We start from the raw sequence: 22,457 nt of genomic DNA, 5'->3' as shown, positions 1-22,457 counted from the left end.
CCCATTTCATGATCGATAACCTACAATATTTGGCCATTTTACATCGTTTCTATCCATTTGCAAATAATTTTTTGTGGCCATATTCACTATTTTATGATCAAGAACCCACTATTTTTGGCCATTTTTAGCCATTTTGATTCAATGGCAAATAATTTCACAGAGGTTCAATTCACGATTTCATGAGCTATAACCCATAATTTTTTGCCATTTGTAGTCATTTCAACCTGTCGGTGAATACTTTCAATGAGGCTTAAATTAAAGATTTTATGAGTTATTACCTACGATTTTAACTATTTTTACTGATTTTGACCCGTTGGCAAAATTTTCATATGGAAGCTGTAATTTACGATTCCGAGAGCTATAACCCATGATTTCTGACAATTTTTATTTACTTTGACATGTTTGCAAGTAATTTTGCATATGTAAAAATTCAGAATGTAATGAGATATAAACTATGATTTTTGGCCTTTTTGTCGTTTTGACTCATTAGCAAATAATTTCACAGAGGCTAAAATTCATGATTTCTTGAGCTTACCCACGATTTATGACCATTTATCAGTCGCTTTAAGCCATTGGCAAATAATTTCACAAAGGCTAAAATTAAATATCTAATACGCTATTTCCTACAATGTTTAGCCATTTTCAATCATTTCAACCCATTGGCATGTAATTTTGCGATGGCCAAAATTTACAGTTTTGTGGTTAACCCACAATTTTTGGCCATATTTATTCATTTTTACTTATTGGCAAATAATTTAATGTGGGCCAAAAATCATAATTTTATGAGATATAACACACAACTTTTACCATTTTTAGTCTTTTTTATGAATTGTCAAAGTTGTTAACTCGGTGATATGCATAACAAAATTATCATTCATTCAAAACGAATAAAGCTTGACAAAAAACGTAGATATAGCTCATGATAATTGTGAATTTTTATGTACGCATACTAAATTTCTGTTTCCCTTCAAAACAAACTAAAATTTAAAAAATGATGGGTTATAACTCATGAGATCTATAAATTTTGATGTACACATATTAAATTTGCATTAATTCAAAGCGAAAAATAATTGTCAACATTCATGAGTTACAGCTCATGCAAATTTTAAATGTTAATGTACATATAATAAATTTGTACTTGTTCAAACTAGAAAAAAAAAAGGGAACAAAAGTCATGGGTTGTAGCTCATGAAAATTTTTGATATATACATAATAAATTTGCATTCATTGAAAACGAACAAAAATTGTAAACATCATGGGTCGTATATTATGAAAATTTTTGACAATATAATAAATTATAAATAATGTAATATATTATATTATAACAAATATTAATTTAATATAATACATTATATCATCATATATAATATACTATATTTTTACAATATAATATAATATTATGTTATGTCTACCATAATATATATGCAGTAAATTTATTAATACTATTTAATATAATATATTATATATATAATATGAGAAAAACTTATGTTAACTTAAGTGGATGGTCCACCAAAGTTTCTATTCACTCATGTTGCCTAGAGATCCTTGCATAATATGAATGGACTTTTTATATCATATTTTTTTGAATTATAATAATATTTATTACCATAATATAGTAATATTTTTAATATATTATATTATTATATATTATTTTATATATTTATGAAATAATTAGCATGTATTAGTTATTTATAAGACAGCTTTAACTTATCTCATTTGCCTTAAAAGTGGAACATTATTCTTCCAATATGGCGAATGGGGCTAACTTTGGACACGGGGGTAAATTTTTTGTATATGAATAGAACAATTTTATTTTTAGTGGGGAAATTTGTCTCACAAATGTTCTAACAAACCAATAACACCAAAATATAATGTCCCAATTCCATTACCCCTAACCAATAACAACATAAATTAAAGTCCTACAATTATCCTCAGTGAATAACATCAAAAAGTAATGTCCCAAAAAATATTCCCATCATCCCTAAAATTACACCAATGAAAAAGCCCCCATAAAGGTTTAGGTTTCCCTTGTTATCTGAAGGTAATGGTCAATCTTTGACATATATAGTTCAAGTTGTGCGAGTATTAGTATCTTACTATTGGAGTTAGGCATGTTAACATTGTCACATATTAGCCCAGACTTTTGCATATCTAACAAAGAGCCGCTGTGGCTTTTTTTTTTTTGAACAAAAATGGTAATACTGTTCCTCCATTCTAACTTTCTTGCATTTCTGATGTTCGGATAAAACTTAAATTGTAGCGCCTATAGAACTCCAGTGCCAAAGATTAGTATCAAATCGTTCACATCGTATGATTGGCTAAAACAAAAAATGCACTTTGTATCAAAATAGGAGGAAGAACAAAACAGTTGATGACATCAACCTGAATTCAGGTTGAACTTATTGAGTGAACTTATTGAGTAGAAACATAAAAATACAAGGACTGAGGTTCGGTTCATGACCATCTGTTTTGACTAGAAAAAATTACAATTCGTGATATTGAAAAACCACTGAAACCTATAAACATCTTATGACAAAACGTATTTAGCATCTTATGCAGAGTATGGGGGTACACATGAAAAATAATTGATACTAATATACAATAAAAATTATGTTTCTCAATGACCGCTGCATTGATATCTTCTTATAAGAATAATTACTCGAAACTCCAGAAGTTGGTAGAATCGCAACTTGTACCTTAATTTTTCAGGTAATATTGATTGTGAATGAAACATAAGGATAAGCCTCTGTTTCACCTCCTAAACCAGCAATGTTTGCGTCTTCTTCGGATTTCCAGTAAGTGCTGAAAACAAAATAAAACTCCAGTCAGCAGAAAGCCTACAAAGAAAACACGCTGAAAGTGTGAAGATCATTTGCTATTATTCCAAAGACTAAAAGCTAAACAGCTCATTACCCGTTGGAATTTCCACAAATCTGTTCCAGGATGCTGCGAACTTTCTTCTCACTTTTTGTTGGTGGTGCTAATACTGCAGACTGAAATTCATTCAAAGAGACATGAATATTAATGTTACCATGTCTAGCAAATTTTGTAGCCAGAGTACGTTCTCAAGAAACATTAAAGTACCAAAAATGATGGTGGTAGACCATATCGAAGGATGCTCTCCACAAAAACACGAACAGCACAAAAGTGCATCCAGGAACTGAAAACCTGCAAGTCAAAAGGAAAACTTAAATAAGGGGACATGCCAAGTTGCTTGCACGGACAGACAACTTTTGAAGTGCTTGACCTTTTTCCTATAGAGGTATGGAAACAGGTAGATCTAAGGGGCTGTTTGGTTGTATGTTTTTACCATGTAAAAGGATGTAAAGTGTAAAAAAGTGGGTCCCAATGTCAGCTTTCATCACTTTCAATTGTTTGTTTGTAGTTGTGAAAATAGTGTAAAGTGATTTCATATGCTGATGTGGCTTGTAAAGTGATTTCATGAAAAAAAAACATGGTAAAAAGATACACAACTTTCCAAGTTGTGTCATAAATACACAACTTTACCAACAACAACCAAACAGCCCCTCAGTGAAAAGATTGGATTATTTCTTTTTTTTCTTTTTTTCTTTTTTTTTCCTTTTCATTTTTGCATAATGTGCACTTTTGCAGGCAGATACAACTAATCTAGTTGAGGAGTAAATTTAACACGTCTCCTACCTGTTATGTATGAGTTGTGTGTGTTTCTTGCCAAAAGAGGTTGACATCATTTTTCACGCTTCGAAACATGAAAATTAGAAACCTCCAGGGAAGTATGCCGAAAGGGACTAGATTCCTTGCTCTGTTGACCATGCAAGCGTCACTGTTGAAACTATGTTGATGTTATACGAGTTTGGTGTTAAAGGGAGCTCAATTTGTTGACCGAAATGGATTATTCCCCTTCGACTGGATGTTACGCCCTGATTGTTACAACTTATGGAAATTGCAAATTTTGATACACATATTTAATTTATATTCATTCAAAACGAATTAAAATTGACAAAATTGATGAGTTATAGAACATGAAAATCGCAAATTTCGATATCCACGTAATAAATTTATATTCCACTGAAACGAACGAAAATTAACAGTAATCTTAGATTATAACTTATGAAAATCTAGAATTTTTATGCACACACAATTAATTTAGTTTTGTCTGAAACAAACAAAAATCGACAAAAACCATGGGTTAGCCCATGAAAATCACGAATTTCGATGTACACAATCAATTTATATTTGTTTGAAAAAAACGAAAAACTGACAGAAGTCGTCGGTTATAGCCCTTGAAATCGCAAATTTGGATGTACAAAATAAGTTATGTTCCATTAAAACAAACCAAATTTGTCAAAAATCATGGGTTATAAACAATGAAAATAGACAATTCTTTATGTACGCATAATAAACTTACTTTCATACAAACTTCACACAAATTTACAAATAGTGTCCTAGCTCATGAAATCTCGAATTTTTAGCTGCTCACATTTAATTGTCATTAGGTTGAAATGGTTTAAAATTAATAAAAACCATGGGTTATAACTCAAGGAAAGTCGTGCATTTTGATGTACACATTTAATTTATATTCGTTCAAAACAAACGAAAATTGACAAAAAAAACATGGATTATATCCCATCAAAATCAAAAAATTTAATACACGCATAATAATTTACATTCATTCACAATGAATCAAATGAATCAAAATTGACAAAAATCGTGGATTATAGCTCATGCAAATCAAGATTATGACGTACACAATTAATTTACATTTGTTTGAAACGAATCCAAATTGATGAAAAATCGTGGATAATATAATATAGCTAATGAAAATCTAGAATTTTGATGTACATAATTAATTTACATTTGTTCGAAATGAACAGGACAAAAATCGCAGATTATAGCCAATGAAAATGACAAATTTTAAATTACACATTTACTTTCATTCAAAACACAAATTAACAAAAATTGCATGTTTTAGCTCATGAAATCTCGAAGCTCGAACTGCTCATATAAGACTGTCAATTGCTCGAAATGATTGAAAATATGATAAAAATCATGTGTAATAACTCAAAAATAGTGAATTTTGATGTACACAATTTATATTCATCGGAAACAAACAAAAATTGACAAATTTCATGGGTTGTCTAACCCATGAAATTCACAAATTTGAATGTACATATAATATTTTATATTCGTTCAAGATGAATCAAAATAAACAAAAATTAAAGGTTACAGCTCAAGAAAATCTAGAATTTTGATGTACACAATTGAGTTACATTCGTTCAAAACGAATCAAAATTGACATAAATGAAGGCATAGAGCTCATGAAAATCTAGAATTTGATGTACATGCAATTAATTTACATTCAATAAAAATGCTCAAAATTGACAAAATCCGGGAATATAGCCCTTGAAAATCACAAATTTTAATATACAGAACAAACTTACAATCGCTAGAAATGAAAGAAAAATGACAAATTATAGGTTATGGCACATGCAAATTGCGACTTTGGATGTATACATAATAAATTTACATTCACTCGAAACAAATGAAAACTGACAAAGATCGCAAGTTACAACCCATGAAAATTATAAATTTTGATGTACAAATAATAAACTTATTTTTGTTCAAAATGCACAAAAATAAATATAGCTCATGAAATCTCGAATTTTGAACAAGTCATATTTAATTATTATTTGCTCAAAATGATAGAACTTGATTTTAAAACATGAATAATAACTCATGGAACTTGTGGAATAATGATATACACAAATTTAAATTATATTCATCGGAAATAAACAAAAATTAACAATTTCATGGATTATATAGCCCATTTAAAGTCAAAATTTTCGATGTACGCCTAATCATTTACATTTATTCGAAACGAATCAATTGACAAAAATCGTAAATTACAGCTCATGAAAATTTAGAACTGCGATGTAACACAACTAATTTACATTCGTTCAAAATGAACAAAATTTGATAAAAATCATGGATTATAGACCATGAAAATCGCGAATGTTAATATGCACAATTAATTTAGATTTACTCAAAAAATAAAAAATTGACAAAATTTATGAGTTATAGCACTTAAAAATCGCCAATTTTGATGTACCAAAAATAAATGTTGTACTTTCCTTGAAAACAAACCAAATTTGAGAAAAATCGTGGATTATAACCAATAAAATCGCAAATTTTCATGTACAGATGAAAATTGTGAATTAATATTTGTTCGAGACGAATGAATATTGAAAAAATTCATGAATTATTGTTTATGAAAATCACAAATTTTAACATACACATAATTTACAGTCATTCGAAATGAATCAAAATTGACAAAAATTATGGATTATCGCTAACAAAAATCTAGAATTTTAACGTACAATTAATTTACTTTTGTTAGAAACAATTCAAATTGTACAAAAATCGTGGCTTACAAACTTAACGCAAATCTAGAATTTTGATGTACACACAATTAATTTACATTTTTTAGAAACGAATGAAAATTGACAAAATCATGGTTTATAGCTTAATGAAAGCCTAGAATTTTGATGTAAACACAATTGATTTACATTCGTTAGAAACGAATCAAATTTGACAAAATCGTTGGTCATAGCTCATAAAATCTGAAATCTCAATGTACGCACAATTTCGTTCAAAACAAACAAAATTATCAAATATATTGTAGCCTACGAGAATCATGAATTTTTACGTACACAATTAATTTACATTTGCTCGAAACAAATGAAAATTGACAAAATTCTAGGTGGTAGCTCTTGAAAATTGTGAATTTCAGTATACACAACTATATTACATTCGTCCGAAACAAACAAAAATTAACAAAAAATGTGGGTTATAATAACAGAGATTGCAAGTTATAACCATTGAAAATCATAAATTTTTATGTCCAAAAAATAAATTTACATTCCTTCAAAACGAGCAAAATTTGACAAAAATTGTGGGTTATTACTAATAAAAATCACAAATTTTAATGTAAACGTAATAAACTTACTTTCATTCGAAACACGCACAAATTAACAAAAAAAATGTGCGTTGTAGCTCATGAAATCTTAAAGTTTGAACTACTCATATTTAATTGTTATTTGCTCAAAAAGATCAAAATTAATAAAAATTGTGAGTTATAACTTATAGAAGCTACAAATTTTGACGTACACAATAAATTTACATTCGATCGAAATGAATGCAAATCAAAAACAATTCATAGCTAGCCCATGAAAATCGCAAAGTCTAATCTAAACATAATAATTTACATTCGTTCAAAACAAATCAAAACTGACTAAAATCATAGATTACAGCTCATGAAAATCTAGAATTTTAATGCACAAAATTGAATTACATTCATTTGAAACAAATAAAAATCAAGAAAAATTATGGGTTATAACCCATAAAAATCGTGAATTGATGTACGCGTAGTTATTTCATATTCGTTCAAAATGAATGAAAATTAATAATAAAAGTCATGGGTTATAGCCCCATGAAAATTGCAATTTCAATATACACACAATTACTTTACATTCATCCAAAACAACTGAATATTGAAAAAAAACTCATGCGCTATTTAACCTTCGAAAATTACAAATTTTGATTTACAGAATAAGTTAGATTCTTTAGAAATGTCAAAATTTTGTCAAATATTGTGGATAATACCTCATGAAAATTGTGAATTTTGATGTACACATAATATTTATATTTATCAAGCCAAATTAAAATTGGCAAAAATCATGGGTTATTAGGTAATGAAAATAGCAAATTTTGGCGTACATATAACTTACTTTCATTCAAAATAATAAATTAACATAAATTATGATTTACATCTCATGAAATCTTGAATTTTGAACTACTGATAATTAATTGTCGGTCGAAATGATCAAAGATTGCTAAAAATTGTGGTTATAACTCATAAAAATTGCGAATTTCGACGTACACATTTAATTTATATTCATTCAAAGCGAATGAAAATTAACAAAAATTCATGGCTGCCCATGAACCTTGCAACTTTTGATGTACACAATAATTTACATCGTTTGCAATGAATCAAAATTAACAAATATCTTAGCTTAGCCTAGCCCATGAAAATCTAGAATTTTGACGTACAAACTACTAATTTATATTTGTTCAAAACAAAAAAAAATTGTGGGTTACAACCCATGAAAAATTGCGAATTTCAATGTATACACAATTAATTTACATTCATTCGAAACAAACAAAATAAACAAAAACCTTGGATTATAGCCCTTGAAAATCGTAAATTTCAAAGCACACAATAAATTTTGATTCCTTCAAAACGAATAAAATTTGACAAAATCGTGAGTGATAGCAAATAAGAATCGTAAATTTCAATGTATATATAATGAATTTAATTTCACTCGAAACGCACACAAATTAACAAAAGTTGTGCGTTATAGCTTATGAACGAACAAATTTTGATAAAATTCAGCTATCGCTCATGAAAATCGCAAATTTTAATGTATACATTATAATTTATATTTTTTCAAATAAATTATTACTTAAAAAATCATGGATTATAGGTCATGTAAATCTAGAATTTATTTGAAACGAATAAATTTACATCAATTTGAAACGAATCAAAATTGATAAAAAATCATATATTACAGCTCATACAAAGCTAGAATTTTGACATGCACACAATTAACTTACATTCATTCTAAACGAACAAAAACTAACAAAATTTGTGGAACATAACCCTTAAATATTGCAAATTTTGATGTACAAACAGTAAATTTACATTCGTTGGAAACAGAAAAAAATTGACAACAATTGAGTTGTATACCTCCTGAAAATCATAAACTTCAATGTACACATAATAAATTTACATTTGTTCCTAAAGGACAAAACTTGATATTGAGTTATAATCCATGAAATCACAAATGTTTTATGTAAAGATAATAAGTATACTTTTGTTTGAAACAAACACAACTTAACAAAAAATATGCGTTATAGCTCATTAAATCTTGAATTTTGAACTAATTGTATTTATTTGTAATTTGGTCGAAATTATTGAAGACTGATAAAAATTATAAGCTAGAGTTCATGAAAATCTAAAATTTGATGTACACGAAACAAATGAAATTGACAAAAATAATGGGTTATAGCTTTTGAAAAGTGCAAATTTTAATGTACACATAATAATTTTTGATAAACACGATCTTCTTTATGAGGATCTAAGTTATCAGAGAGGGATCACCTCATTGACAAGTGAAAACCGAGCTTTGAGAGCTGGATAACCAACTCTGGGTGCTAACACAAGATTGAAATCAAGTGATAAAGGCTAGAACTCTTGGATGACGACCTTGGTGAGGTTTAACTCAGCAATCGGGCGGGAGAGCTTTATGAGTCTTTAAGAACCTAAGAGCTAACTATCGAAAAGTTGAAGGAGACCTCTATTTATAGGCTAGGATCCCTTCCTAGAGCAAGGCTAGCTCCAATCGTACGAGTAGCAAATGCTTGCACAGTACCGTTATTTTTGTAGCAAAGCTGCTAGAATCATATTGCGTTTAATGCTGATCTGACAATTTTATGGTGTGAGGTTGCTTCGTCATCGTGGATGGATAATGGATATACTTGTCAGATCAGCATTAAACGCAATATGATGCTAGCAGCTTTATCAACCTCGTGCCATAAAATTGTGGACGTGCGAGGCTACAAAAGAGCAGTCCTGGTCTTGGTCTTTAGAAGCTGTGGGCGCGAGGTTTTAGTTGTGCGCAACTCAAGAGAGCCATCCTCTTTGAATCTTCAACATTTAATGCAATGGATATGTCATTGTGGCATTGTAAGAAGTAATGATGATGCCTACATGTCACATCATCTAACCCCCAATTGGTGTAAAGTTGCACTCTCCTGAACTGCGCGACGTCAATATTAACCGCATGCTAGGCTCAACTGCGTGCCACTATCAACCGCGATCAAGCATTCAACTATATGCTATGATCAACCACACGCCAACATCAACTACACATCACCAACAACTACGTGCCACTTTTGATTGTGCGCCAGCTTTAACAATGCACCAGCATGTTTCTAAGCGTAGTTAAGGCTGATTTACAACATGTTATGACTTAGAATTTTGTGATCTTCTATCCTTTGCTAAATGGGGACTCTCATGTGAATGATGAGCCCATTACTCATGTCAAATGACCAAAGTGCCCTTAGGTGGGCCCATATTGTATTGGGTTGATTTTAATTGATGGTTTGCATTTTTTACTATCTATCATTGTTTTAAATATCGGCCGATAATCGATATTATCAGCTGATAATCGATATTATCAGCTGATAATCGATATTATCGACCGAGTTATCAGATTTGGGAGCTCTCCGCTAGGATAAGTTGGTTTTGTAATCGGTTATCGTTTTGGAGAGTTTATCGACGAGTTATCGGCGTTATCGGCACTTATCGGCCAATAAGGTTTAAATTATCGAGATTATCGACCGGACATTTTGAGTTAGAATGTTGAGTTTTAAACCCGACCCGACCCGTTTTGTTAATAAAATGAAACTTAAAACCCGAAACTTCGTGAATCCAACCTTCAAACCCTAAACTTCGTCTCTGACGGCTGCTCCTTTTCTCATAGAGCTCTTCCTCTTCCTCCGTTATCTCCATCTCATGTTCTCTACCGCCTCTTCGTCGCTCGCATTCGTGAACTTCAAACCTTGAACTTCGTCGCTCGCCTTGCCTTCGTGAATCTCTGTGAACTTCGCTCGCCTCGTCTTCGAACTCCAGCGGGATTTACTTGAACATGTATCATTTCTTCGCGTCTTCGAACTGTTTCTATTTTTTTAAGTTGATTTTTGTTATTCTTTGAACAAATATTATCTACTTGTGAGACTTGTTGTGAAGAATCTCCGTTAATTATCTACTCCGTGAAAAATCTCCAGCGGGGTTTACTTGATTTTTTTTTGTTGAGTTTTTAACTTCTGTTTTTAATCTTTTCTATAAGAATTTCTGTGAAGTTTTAGGATTTCCCCATAAGTTAAAAAGATTTTTGTCCGGAAACATGGCTATATATACACATGCTGTGAGCTTTCCTTCTCTTGTAATTCCTTCACAGTTCATGCACGCACTTAGATCTCAAGTCAGTGACCTGAAAGAAGAAATTGTTGAATAATTTACATTTTTGTATGTTTATATTTCATTAAGCATGGTTAGATTTCATTTTTTAGTTATTATATTATATATATACATCATTTAGTATATCACTCCGATAAATACTACTTATCCCCGATATATCCCCGATTTTCGCTATCCAATAAGGTTTTGGCCGTCCGATAAATCCTCGATAACCGATATTTAAAACCTTGCTATCTATACTATAGTGTATGTGCCAAAAGCCAGAAAGGGCTTCCTTGTGAAGCAGTGCCACAAAAGTACAGCAGTTGTGTGCCACAGGATGCTCATCTCAAATAATCACATATCAACCTAATTGGTTATCAAACATTTTGCCAATGCAGCTCATATTCTCATTAGCAAACTGCTATTGTTTATGTAAAAAATGGGGGAAATATATTTACTTATTGCTTTCAAATTCGAAAAAAAAATGATTATAAACAGTATGATGAAGAATGGTTATCAATAAATTAGATGATCATAATCGTGACAAAGCTACTTCTGGCCTGCATGAGTTATTGGTTGCCTAAATTTGCAAGCATATACTCAGAATATAACTTCACAGTATGAAGTTACAAAATGTTAATATACTGATAATATTATTCATACAGAATGTACCTCCCCATAACTGGCATAGCACCATTGTAGAAGAGAACTTCTCATGGTATCCTGGTCCTGCATTAATTTTTCCAGCTCCTGTTTTCTATCCTCTTGTGCTTCTGGAATATAGTCAAACTCACGAATCTGAAAAGTAAAATCACCTTAATTTGGTTACAGGACAAACAGAAAACAAGTTGCACTTTCTAGTTTCTGCTGAAAGGCTATCAAATTTATCATGCATGTTCCCATAACTGAGAAAACTATCCTTATCTTAAATGCAAATGAAAACAGGAGAGGAGCAAAACAATAGATTGTTGACCATAGAATCTTCAACCTTAATTTGCAACACCTAAGGCACCTACATTCCTACGCAAAATAGATGGCTGGTCATCCAATGTGCGGTAATCCTGATCAAATCATATAAGATGCCTCAGAGACCAATGATTTGCATGCTTCATGCTTACAAATTTATATGCTTGGGAACTTGACAACCTTTGTAGCAAGATAGGCTGCTGACAAGATCTATGGTACGAACAACTATGAGACCATTTGAAGCTCATTTCTTAAACTCATTTAAGATGCTTAGATATAAGTATTCAACTAACCATGGGTCTACAATTATATCTATCTTACATAGTGTGGCAGGAAAAAGACTTGCCTGAAAACCTTTTTCGCGTGCGCTTGTTTTAAAGTTGTCAGCAACCTTTATGAAGAGTGTTACAGTATAGAGAGCATATTCATTGTCCTCATGCAGCTTTTTGGAAGACCTAGGAACCTGGATTTACTTCGAAAGTTAGTCAGAAATTCAAACTTCATAGCGCTAAGAACAGATAACTAAACTCTTCCCCATTAGGAATTGTTGTGAAACAAGAAATCTGGAAGATAACAATATGCATACTTTAAACAAATGGTCAATATCCTAAGTATGGATACTTCAAACAAATGGATAAGATAAGAACAATGAGAATATGCACATCGTAGAGTCTCTTGCATCTTGCATCAGGTGTAAAGCTATTAATCGCATAACAACTCACCACGTATGTAGTCAAAGTTTCATAGCTTGACAACCAATCCTTCTGAGAGTACTTGGGAACAACTGCAAGGAGTGTCACTAAATGCTCAGAGGTAATAATATCCTCTGACTTCACTAAGTCAGAAAGGTCCCTAACAGCTAAGCTGCAAGACAGAAGAAAAACAAAATAAGAGAGAATATAATCCAGTTAGGCACTTATAAATTCTTGATTTCCTGTTGCATAAGGTTACCATCTTAAGGAAGAAGATTTGAAGAATTTTTTGTACCTTCCAGTTTGCTTTCTGTTTATTGCATTAAGTTGACCACGGACAGTGTTGTACTCTGCAGCTCGGACCTGCAAGATATATCCAACAAAAATTACAAGCATGAAAATAATGTTTAAATTTTGAATTGAAATGAATAGTAAATAAATCTTTAAATACAAAAGCATACAAAAATACATGCCAAATACTTTAGCAAAAAATAAAAGAAGATGATGCCACATAATTGCATTGCATTTGAGCATGAAAGTGCTTTGAGCATGAAAGTACTATGCAACATATTGTCAAAAGCTATTATGTACCACATTGGCTGTCACATAGGTACTGAAGAAGAGTTCACTGATTAGGCTGATCTAATCATGGTGTGGTCCAGAAAGCAGCTCACTCTGGACTTGTGCAATTTCAATAACCATAATCCCTCAAGATTGTCAAAACAAAACATATAGTTGGCTAGTTAATACATATATTTTCCAAAAGTTTAAAAGTAAAATTTGACAGTCTAGGTGTCAGTATGATTGACAGGCTGATGCTGCATCTATTCATACCACTTAAAGAGAAGAATTAGTGTTGTGGCCTTGTGGGAGAAGGATATTCAAAGGAGGATTTCATAAAAAAAGAATCTTCTCATGGCCGTTGCCCAAGAACGAGAGATAAAAGGAGTATACATGAGAAGGATAACACCTAAGCACTCAATGTGGCACCTCTACAATCTCTTAACTGAATACTTACTCAATATCACTAAATTGAGGATGAAACAGTGGAAAGCATATAAATGGAATTCAAGATTCAAAAGATACAATAATTTAGTCGAAGAAACAGGAGAGAAATTACAAACTCAGGAAACATAATGTCAATAATAAGACCAAACCACTAAGACCTAAAATATTTGCTCTGGAGCATCTGAAGGACTATTATCATAAAAAGCACAAGAATAGTAACAAATGTTGATAATCAGAATCCCCTCAAATTATGCATGTGCCTTCGACCAATTTAGATCTTTCGTATATCAAAAGTCTCTCTATGATAAAGGAAAAATCACCCATAAGCATCATTACAACCTCCTAACAAATAAAAACTATTGGAATACGATTTTAAGTTTAGAAGATAATTATGAACAAAAAGGGATACCGATTTCAAATTTATTGACCAATTACTAGGCGTAATATTTAAATTCACATGCATAACTACATCAATGTGATAATATGGAAGAAATCCCCTAATTCACAATTAAACAAGACATGTAGTTATCTATTGAGATAACCGGTCTATGTGCATGTTTACATTTTTTATGATATAATGAAAGCAATCCACTAATTTTACAAATGTAGCTATAATTAACCAATTAGCAAAATAGAGAACATTTAATACGATTTTAAAATAAACTAAACATCATTTAACACTTTCAGTTAGAAATTCAGACACCTTTATCAAAATTCTAAGTTGTTTTGATTTTACTACCTAGCATTGTCAAACTATGGTATGCCAGGTAAACGCAATATCGGTGAAGATTCTAATAATGCAGACTATGAAACAACAAACAAATAGAAGTTGGCTTATAAATTCAACAGACCTTCATGTCATCCTCAGTTTTGGCTATTTGGACATGAATTCCATCAACAATCTCCCGAAGCGGCGACATTGTCGGGTACTTCGCTTCGTCCCAGACAAATCTAAACCATTACATCTTCAAATGATCACAAACAAAGGGGAAATCAAATTTTCCATGCAGGGAAAATTGTAGAAAGCCTTGTAACGATAGGAAATCAACAGGCCGACTCAACTGTCAGAGCCCCGCCATCGACGCCCGAAGCCCTCTCCAGCTCCTCAATCTGCCGCCGGATCTTGTGCGAAACTCCCTCTATAAAAGCATTCGACTACCAGATCTCGCGAATCAACACCGAAACCACGAAAACCCAAAATTCAGTCAAGATATCACGCAATTACCTTGAGCAGATCATCACTGAGGGCAAGAAGGGAATCTAGGGTTCCGACGCGGAGATCGGGGATGTTGAACTGCAGAGAGGGGAGAAGAGGTCGTTAAAACCCTAGATCAGAATAAAAGCGCTGAAATTGAGAGGTTAGGGTTTGATTGGCTACTCGATAGAGAGGAGTATCGAAAGCTTGTTTGGAGACTGAGTCCTGAAGGCGACTCCAGAGGGAGGCGGCGGAGCTCTGGACGGGGAGGGAAACCATCCAGTACCTCGACGCCATTGGTAAATGGTGAAAGCTTGCTTTGATCTCTGATCGACAGAGGGAGCAGAACTGAGATTTTTTTTCCCTTTTTTTTTTTTTTTTTTTTTTTTTTTTTTTTGGGAAGGAGAGTAGGGGTCGAGCGAGAGCCAAGGGGATCGAATTCGCTCTTTACTTGATTATCAGTTAAGCTGATTAATTAATTAAAATTTGCTGACTAATTCATTAACTATAAAAGAAAAGTTTATATTTTGGGCTCCAGCCCAACTATTACTTGGGCCGGATGGATGGCCGGTCTTTTCATGAGTTTACTACAGTAGCATTGATTTTGTTAATGGGGTTGTATTGAGTTGGAAACTTAAAAAATAATAATAATAAAATAAATAAAAATAAAAATCGGTTGTGTAGGAGAGAAGTGTAGATCGACTTACCTTGCTATTACAGCTCGTTTTTTTTTTCAATGGGTCAATGAGGTGTTAAGGAAAGTCAGCCTCTTAACCTAATTAACAAACAAAGAAAAAATAATAATAAATAATGAATAAAATGAGTTAACTCTTCGGACAAATTTTCAAAACAATCTTGTTTACAATAATATTCGCAAAGAATGACTTATTTCTAACTTATTTTTAGAAACCGACCTGGTTTCAGCCTCAGCGCTGAAACCATGTCGGTTTCTGGAAAAAAAATTCTGAAATTTCACGGGAGTTGAACTCCCGTGAAGTTTAGTAAAGAGTTCAACTCAGTGAAGTTTCGGAAAAAAATTCAGTCAGTTTCTGAAAATAAGTTAAAAATAAGTCTTTTTTGGGATTAAAAGTCCAAAGATGACTGTTTTGAAATTTTATCCACTTCATAACTTGTCAATACAAAAAATGAAAGGATTAAGATAATCCTTTCATGAATTAACCATTGAAAGTGAAGGGTCTAAAAATACTCTTATTCAGATGGATTTAAAGATAGTCTTCTGTTTATAAATAAAATAATCTCAGCTATCATTATTTCTAAACACTAAAAAATGAACTCAATGATTGAACTAAATCTTACTTAACTAGTTAATAATTTAACTATTTAGATTAACAGATAGACTAACTATGTTAACCCTTCTCATCCCTTCTCCTTAACATTTACAAAATCGAGTTAAGAAAAGTTCCCCTTTGTAAACACGTGATGGGGGGGCCACCACATGAGCGAATGAGAAATCATCCCCTCGTTTCCGCGTGATTAGCAGGCCAGGCCCACCCGATCTTCACACTATAAATAATGGTGTGGTTTCCTAGGGCAAAGGGGTGCAAGGCAGGAGTTTTCTTCGTAGCCGCCAACGAAGAAAAAGCAAAGGACTTGGGCGTGCAAGGCTGGGAAAAGACAGGAGCAAAAGGAGCGGCTACAGTTCAACGCAGAGACTTGGCGGCGTGGATTTCGGCAGCGTGAAAGATTTTTCGACGTGCTGAAGGGAGATTCGGCAGAGGCTGAGTCGGCTGTTGTCTAGGGTTTTGTGTAGCCGTGTTTTTTAGGGTTTTGGCATCCCTTTTGAGAGAGATTTTGTGTGAGGGATCTGAGAGTTTGTGTGAGGGTTTAAATTGTGAGATTGTAAACCCAGTTGTATCTCTCCCTCTATTAGTAGATCTCCCCCTCCTTGCCCCGTGGACGTAGGCAGTTTGCCGAACCACGTAAAAGTTGTGTTCTTGTCGTGATTTGTAATAGCTTGTAGGTTCCCTCGACGCGCAGTCCTAGAGCTGACGAGAGGAAGAGCAGATATCTCACTTTGATGAGATATCTGGCTTTCGGTTCTTGTTTCTTTGAGAAACGAGAATTCCGTTGTGATCTAATCTCTTGTTGTGCACCTTGCGCACCGGAGGTGCTGCCGAAATTTCCGCTGCGCACAACACCCTTCAAGCTTCATAGATGACGATGAGAGAGTAAACTTGAAACCGCAGAGATAAAGGGATGCTTTTATAGTTTTATTAAATTTCATATTGCTCTCTCTACATGAGAAAAATATGTGCAAAAAGTTTTAAAACACATCTAATAATCGAAACTAATCAAATTACACTCAAATTTCTAAAAAGACAGATATTTATCATCAACAATCATCACCTTCTTCTGTCTCACGCAATCCTTACTATTATTACCATCTCGATGTCACATTTGATGCCTATAACGAACAGCAAGCACATTCAATATTTTCCAATATCTGTTGCCTTGCAGTCCCCTTTTTCCTCTGTTATTCAAAACGTAAAACTCGCAGAGAGAATGAAGAACTGAAGAACCAAAGAAATTTGACAACAACCTGACTCTTAAGAACATACGCATTTTTATTTACCGTCAAAAAAACATAGACAATGTCGATATCAAAACCAGAATTCTTAAGAGTCTTTCTTCAAAATAACAAAAACACAAAGCAAGTAAGCATGAAGTCTGTTAAGGGAGGTCATCAAGAGAGAGGTTTTGGATGAACCCCAACTTTGTTGTAGATTCAGCCGAAGCAGTTGAAGAGTTCCCAAACATTTCATCAGGAAAACTCAAGGGGAAATCTTCTGAGAATGCATAGTTCAGGCCAAATGCCATGTTCATACCATCAGTCCACGGTAGAAAGAGGTCAGAGTATCTTGCACTTGTAACAACGATATCGGGCACAATGGAATCAAAGATCTCATCTTCGATTGGGGGAGCCATTGCTGGCTCTTGAGCCCTTGCCTTCCTTGCACGAATAATCTGCAATAAAAAATGCATGTAAAAAGTGCTGGTCGTAAATATATAGTCCCAACACCCATTTTGAAGTTGATGAGTAGCGCTGATTTTATATAGCGGATCTCGTACATTGCAGTAAATGTGCCCCCAAAAGAATAGCAACCCTCGGATCATTAGACTTCACGATTTGTGCCCTGATCCAAATGTTAAATATATATTTATTGCACATTTAATGTCATGGACGCGGTTCTTTAGATATTTTCTAGATTTTTATTACTGTTTGCATTGATTGGGCGTTCTGTTTGAACTAATATTTTGTATTATTTGCATTGAAGTTAAATTGATGCTGGGACGTGCGTAGTTCCTCCTAGATGATTTTCTATAGAGAGCCTGTATACAACTTTTTCCTAATGTATATAATTTAAGTGACATTTGAAGTGGAGCAATACGTATCGATCCCCTTCATCATCTTTGTACAGCATGATGAAATCACCAACTTGAAGATTGTGGGTCTTGACAAAATCACCTGAGGTAAAAAGTTCATTGTTTGTTGATAGCAGATAAAGGGTAATAAAGTGTTGTTAGAGGTTTCAAGCATATGCAAGCTTACCAGTACTCTCTAGTATGTACATTCTGCTCTTATTATTAGGCCAGTATCTGCAGACCAAAGATTTACATAAATGAGATCATATATTCGGACAGTGTGATCTTATGTATAATATATGGGACTAAAAAATCAATTAGACTGTGTGCCTTGCATGCAATGCACTTAGAGTTAACTCAGAATTGTAATATCAGATATATTCATGCCAAAGTATGGTGCATCTACATTAGTATATGGACCAATTGTTTATGTATTTTGATTTGGTGATAGGATTGCTAGGCGGTACTTTTTAATAGACTGAAGATGTCACAATAAAGTTACACTGGCACTAGATTATCCGAAATTTGTCTTCTTTCTACGTCATAAACGCAGCTGGCTAAGAAATTATTAAGAAAAATCAGAGAAGAAGAAAGATATTGCTCGAACCTGTATTTGAAGGTCCATAGTTGGGAGGTCTCCATATCAAACATGGGCAATGAGAAACTCTCCCGAACGTTAAGGACAGGAAGATGGGCTTCCGCCTCTCTCTGAAACACAATATTTCCTTAAAAGTCCTTTAAATCATACTCATAAAATGAAATTGAAAAAATGAAATTAAAAAGTATGTGAAATAACATAAATTGATATTTTCGTATATTCTAAGTACAATAAAATATAGCAGGAAAGCTAACCTTTGGAAGGACAATTCTTCCAAGAGAACCAACATCGCTATTCTTTAGCTCCTTTTGCAGCAGAAATCTCACACTTTCACCAAGATGCTACAAAAAAGATTTATAAAAGGAATTCAAATATTTGACTTGGAGAAAAGAAGACAAAAAAAAGCACTTAAACCATACATCAGGATCAAGGGCTTTAGAATTCAGGTCCAGGATGGTTTCCTGAAAGCAGAAGAAAACTGTGTCAGATAATAAAGTAGTTTTACAAAAAAATGTAATAGATTAACAACTTGGTTCAATCTTAATTGATAAAGTCAGTAACAACGGGAACCAAAAAAATAAAAAATAATAAGAATTATTTTCATCAATTAAGAAAAGCAATGCCAGTCCATAATATAGACTAATCAAGATCAACTAATGAATCATGACCCGAAATTATACATGAAGAGAAAATCCTTTGGGCAAAGCAACAAAAGTAGCTACTAAATGCCTAGAACCACATCAAGTATGTCCAGTTGTCCACGTGGTTAAAACGACAAAAAGTTGACCCTTTGACAATAGTCCTGCATTTCGAGCCAATTTGTTTTAGCCTAATTTGTCGTTGTGAGCTTCTTAGGAGGCGAAGAAAATTATTCGATTTTTTTTGTGAGTTTAAACCTGGTTTTTTCCAATAATATAATTCCATTTAATTAGTCAAATATGAATTCATGATCACAACCATGATAATAATCACTCGTTCGAGAAGTAATCAAGGCTATTAGACTACACTCTGAATTGGCCAATCAGATCATAATACTTGCAATTTCATGGCCCTAAATTATATCTAACTGACCGTTAATCCTTTAGATGTAAAACGAGAAAATTAGATGTAGAGGCACATTTATGCATCAAGTTTCTATGAGTTCTAATGAGAAAGAGAGCAGTGTCGACCCAAATAATTGGTCCTGATAGTCGAGCCCTTGTCGCTACATACCAGCTTTACATGGAAAACAAGAAAACGACATGTTATTGATTAAACGCTGAGATTGATCAGAGTGGACTTTGAAGAAAACTTCTAATAACAACTAGGTCTTCAATTCAGGAATTAATGGATTGTATATGAACATAAAGGATTTTTCTGTTTTATATTGGGAGTGCCAATCTACTGTACGTGCTAACATTATTGTCGATCTCTGTTCTTCGCAATGCTGAGAATTATAGTTGACATAACACAATGATAACCACAATCAAATAAGAATAACATCGAATGATATTGATTTCTATAACCATCCAACAATTAATCCTATGAAGATACAAAAAAAAATCAAACGATATAGCCAACCATATACCAAATTATCAACAAGCCCAATTTGCCTAACATTAACAACATCTCATAGGAATTTTCTATCTCATAATATTTGGAGCGCGTCGAACCTACTATATGTATGATAGCACTGTTGATCATCTCTAGAGCTATAGTTAATACAAAACAATCGTAATCACAACCAAAATAGAGCCTTGAACAAAATTCCACTTATCAATCAAAATTTCGTACTAAGTATCAAAATTCGTAAGACCTAACCGAGCACATACAAATTATCAACAAACCCAATTCGGCCAAACCATCGACAACATACCTCATCAAGCAACATATTAACAAACCATAATCAAGAACATTGGTGACAAATGAGCGATGCTTACACGTGTGGGCTGTAGATGGTGAAGCCCGCTGGTCACGTGCTGCCGGCGCTGCCTCATGCCGGTCCTTTTCCGGCGGAGAGCACTGCTGCCAAAGCTGGCCTCAACACTGAGATCAGGAACTGACAATGGATTGCTGCACTTTTGAGCCATTGGAAGAAGGAAAAAAGAAAGTAATCAAGTTAATGAGCAAGTGAACAGAGGTCTGGTATATATATTGCCAAATTTGGTAAGTTGGAGGAGAGAGAATGAGGTGTAGAGAGAGAAAGAGAGGGAGAGAGAGGGGAAGAAAAGGCCATGGAGATTAATTTAGATGGGTGCACTGTATAATTAATGTGAAGAGGATCGGAGATTGAGAGGAGAGATTAGGGAGTGGTAGTTTTGAGAGAGCTGGATTTTTGCGAGGGGAGAGCTCCAGGTGTTGCAAAGGCTCTGATTTCCCTGCACCAGGAATCAATGGGGGGTTTTCTTTTATTTAAGCTTCACTCAGTGAGTGTTTAGTGTGAGAGGGAACAAGTTTTCTCTACACAGATCTGATTATTTTAAGAAAGTATCAAGTGGACTTGATCCATCAAATATGTGGCTTACTAGAAGAACAGATTTTATCAGAATATACGCGTATAACAATATGATACATTACTGTTACGAGTGTATAAAGGGATGGCTTGGGAATAATAACTATTTTGCTCAAGACGTAAATCATCTCACACGAATAGTTCTAGTGAAATTTGTATTTGTGAGAAGTGCGATTGATCCCCATGTGCATCTATTGAATTCTTATTCCTTTATTTGGATTCTCTATTGCTAAAGATATATAAAAATTGCATAAAAATGGTTACCGCTAATAATAGCGGTTTCCCCTTCAATAAATGTTATGGAAATTTACCATCCAAAGATAGGGATGTCGGAAGAATGTCTCCATAAGTCCAAGAGAGCTATGGCCCAAACCAACTTAGAGGCTCAAAAGCCCAGTCAAGGTCAAGTCTCTCAACCAGACGAACAGACAAGTCATATTTCGATCAAGGGTCATCATGACCGACTCGAAGTGTGCCCCCTCGCAATTAAGACGACTCCTTGAGTAGACGACTCGACCATACACCCGACCCAAAGCTCACTCGACTATCGGGTCGCCAGATCATAATAATGGCTCGCAGATCAACCCGCTTCGACTAAAGGGATAAGAGCCGACCAAGTTCACTTCAGATGTCAATCGACACAACAGTATTGATTAGTCCCATCAAGATCTCCATTCTAACAAACCTCGTGCCCAAGCCGCTTACCGCCACCTGGAGAGAGAGAGAGAGAGAGAGAGAGAGAGAGGGACGGCCAAGCAGCCGACCTACCCTACGCCCTACCTCTTCTATCAAAGCCAGGATACTGAGAAGCCATTTCTCTCTTGTACTTGAATGACCTCCCTTCCAGTCACCAGCCGACATCTCGAATGAGAAGGATGACTCAGCAGCTCGACGGATCACCCCTCAGCCGCCTCCTATGCATAGTCGAAGACAAGGATCAACCTCTCAGAGGCAATGGACTATAAAAGGAGGGATGGAAGGTAAAGAGAGGGGTAAGTGATAATTGCTTGGCTACATCTTCTTCATAAAAACAAGGAACCTACATTGGTTAAAAAAGGAAG

General features: G+C 33.8%; 2 protein-coding genes across 2 annotated transcripts; both read right to left on the bottom strand.

The window, feature by feature from the left end:
- LOC109851505 (V-type proton ATPase subunit C-like) lies at positions 2,373-15,307 on the bottom strand. The gene is given in 11 exon segments (XM_020421675.1): positions 2,373-2,802; positions 2,914-2,993; positions 3,085-3,168; positions 11,735-11,860; positions 12,375-12,491; positions 12,751-12,892; positions 13,016-13,083; positions 14,580-14,679; positions 14,756-14,883; positions 14,954-15,022; positions 15,107-15,307. Coding segments are annotated over 11 exon segments (1,125 nt in total). The 5' UTR covers positions 15,221-15,307; the 3' UTR covers positions 2,373-2,705.
- LOC109821265 (B3 domain-containing protein LFL1-like) lies at positions 17,442-21,250 on the bottom strand. Its single transcript, XM_020387451.1, has 7 exons — positions 20,825-21,250; positions 19,325-19,366; positions 19,160-19,246; positions 18,915-19,015; positions 18,495-18,541; positions 18,334-18,410; positions 17,442-17,908 (listed from the first exon to the last, which is right to left on the bottom strand). Exons 1-7 carry the CDS (start codon positions 20,972-20,974, stop codon positions 17,615-17,617), a joined length of 798 nt encoding a protein of 265 aa, XP_020243040.1. The 5' UTR covers positions 20,975-21,250; the 3' UTR covers positions 17,442-17,614.

This window comes from Asparagus officinalis, chromosome 8, assembly GCF_001876935.1.
Source record: "Asparagus officinalis chromosome 8, Aspof.V1, whole genome shotgun sequence".
In the NCBI taxonomy this organism is placed as follows: Eukaryota; Viridiplantae; Streptophyta; class Magnoliopsida; order Asparagales; family Asparagaceae; genus Asparagus; species Asparagus officinalis.
This window is presented reverse-complemented; position numbering and strand designations above follow the sequence as displayed.

Bases quoted from the DNA above. Each gene is read 5' to 3' on its own strand.
- LOC109821265 (XM_020387451.1), bottom strand. From the start codon at position 20,974: ATGGCTCAAAAGTGCAGCAATCCATTGTCAGTTCCTGATCTCAGTGTT. The intron at 19,016-19,159 runs GTTAGCTTTCCT...ATTGTGTTTCAG, and splicing joins GAAGAATTGTCCTTCCAAAG to AGAGAGGCGGAAGCCCATCT. The intron at 18,542-18,914 runs GTTCGAGCAATA...TTTGGTCTGCAG, and splicing joins CTATGGACCTTCAAATACAG to ATACTGGCCTAATAATAAGA.